This window comes from Sinocyclocheilus grahami, unplaced genomic scaffold (assembly GCF_001515645.1).
Source record: "Sinocyclocheilus grahami isolate Dianchi unplaced genomic scaffold, SAMN03320097.WGS_v1.1 scaffold976.1, whole genome shotgun sequence".
Lineage (NCBI taxonomy): Eukaryota > Metazoa > Chordata > Actinopteri > Cypriniformes > Cyprinidae > Sinocyclocheilus > Sinocyclocheilus grahami.
The window spans coordinates 418,964-419,266 of record NW_015506155.1 but is presented as its reverse complement, the minus strand read 5'-3'; the positions used below and the strand labels follow the sequence as shown (position 1 = coordinate 419,266).

General features: G+C 33.7%; 1 protein-coding gene across 1 annotated transcript in view; it reads right to left on the bottom strand.

Annotated features, from left to right (window-relative positions):
• Positions 1 to 80: 80 nt before the first annotated feature.
• LOC107565050 (actin-binding protein anillin-like) overlaps positions 81 to 303 on the bottom strand; it is a 2,671-nt gene continuing 2,448 nt past the window's right edge. The window contains exon 6 of the mRNA XM_016250235.1: positions 81 to 134. Coding sequence (XP_016105721.1) covers positions 81 to 134 — 54 coding nt within the window. The remainder of the gene's footprint in view (positions 135 to 303) is intronic.

Sequence of the window (303 nt, the reverse complement as noted above, 5' to 3'; positions counted from 1 at the left end):
ATCAATTTAGTGAATACTTGCTGAATAAAACTATAGAAAAAAAAAATTCACCCCTTTTGACCAGTAGTGTGCGCTGAAGTTTAAGCGAACAGACTACTTACAGAGATAGCAAGAAACCTTTTTGGTGTGATAGCCTGTGGAGATAAAATTTTATTTCAGTCAAATACAGTGAACAATACTTATAACAGCTTATTATACACAAACACAGCACTGCTGAGTACTACTGAGACAAAAGGTCTTTTTAGTTAAGGAATGAATAAAAAAAAATACCCTTCACCGTGCACTTTGTTCAGACTGACAATT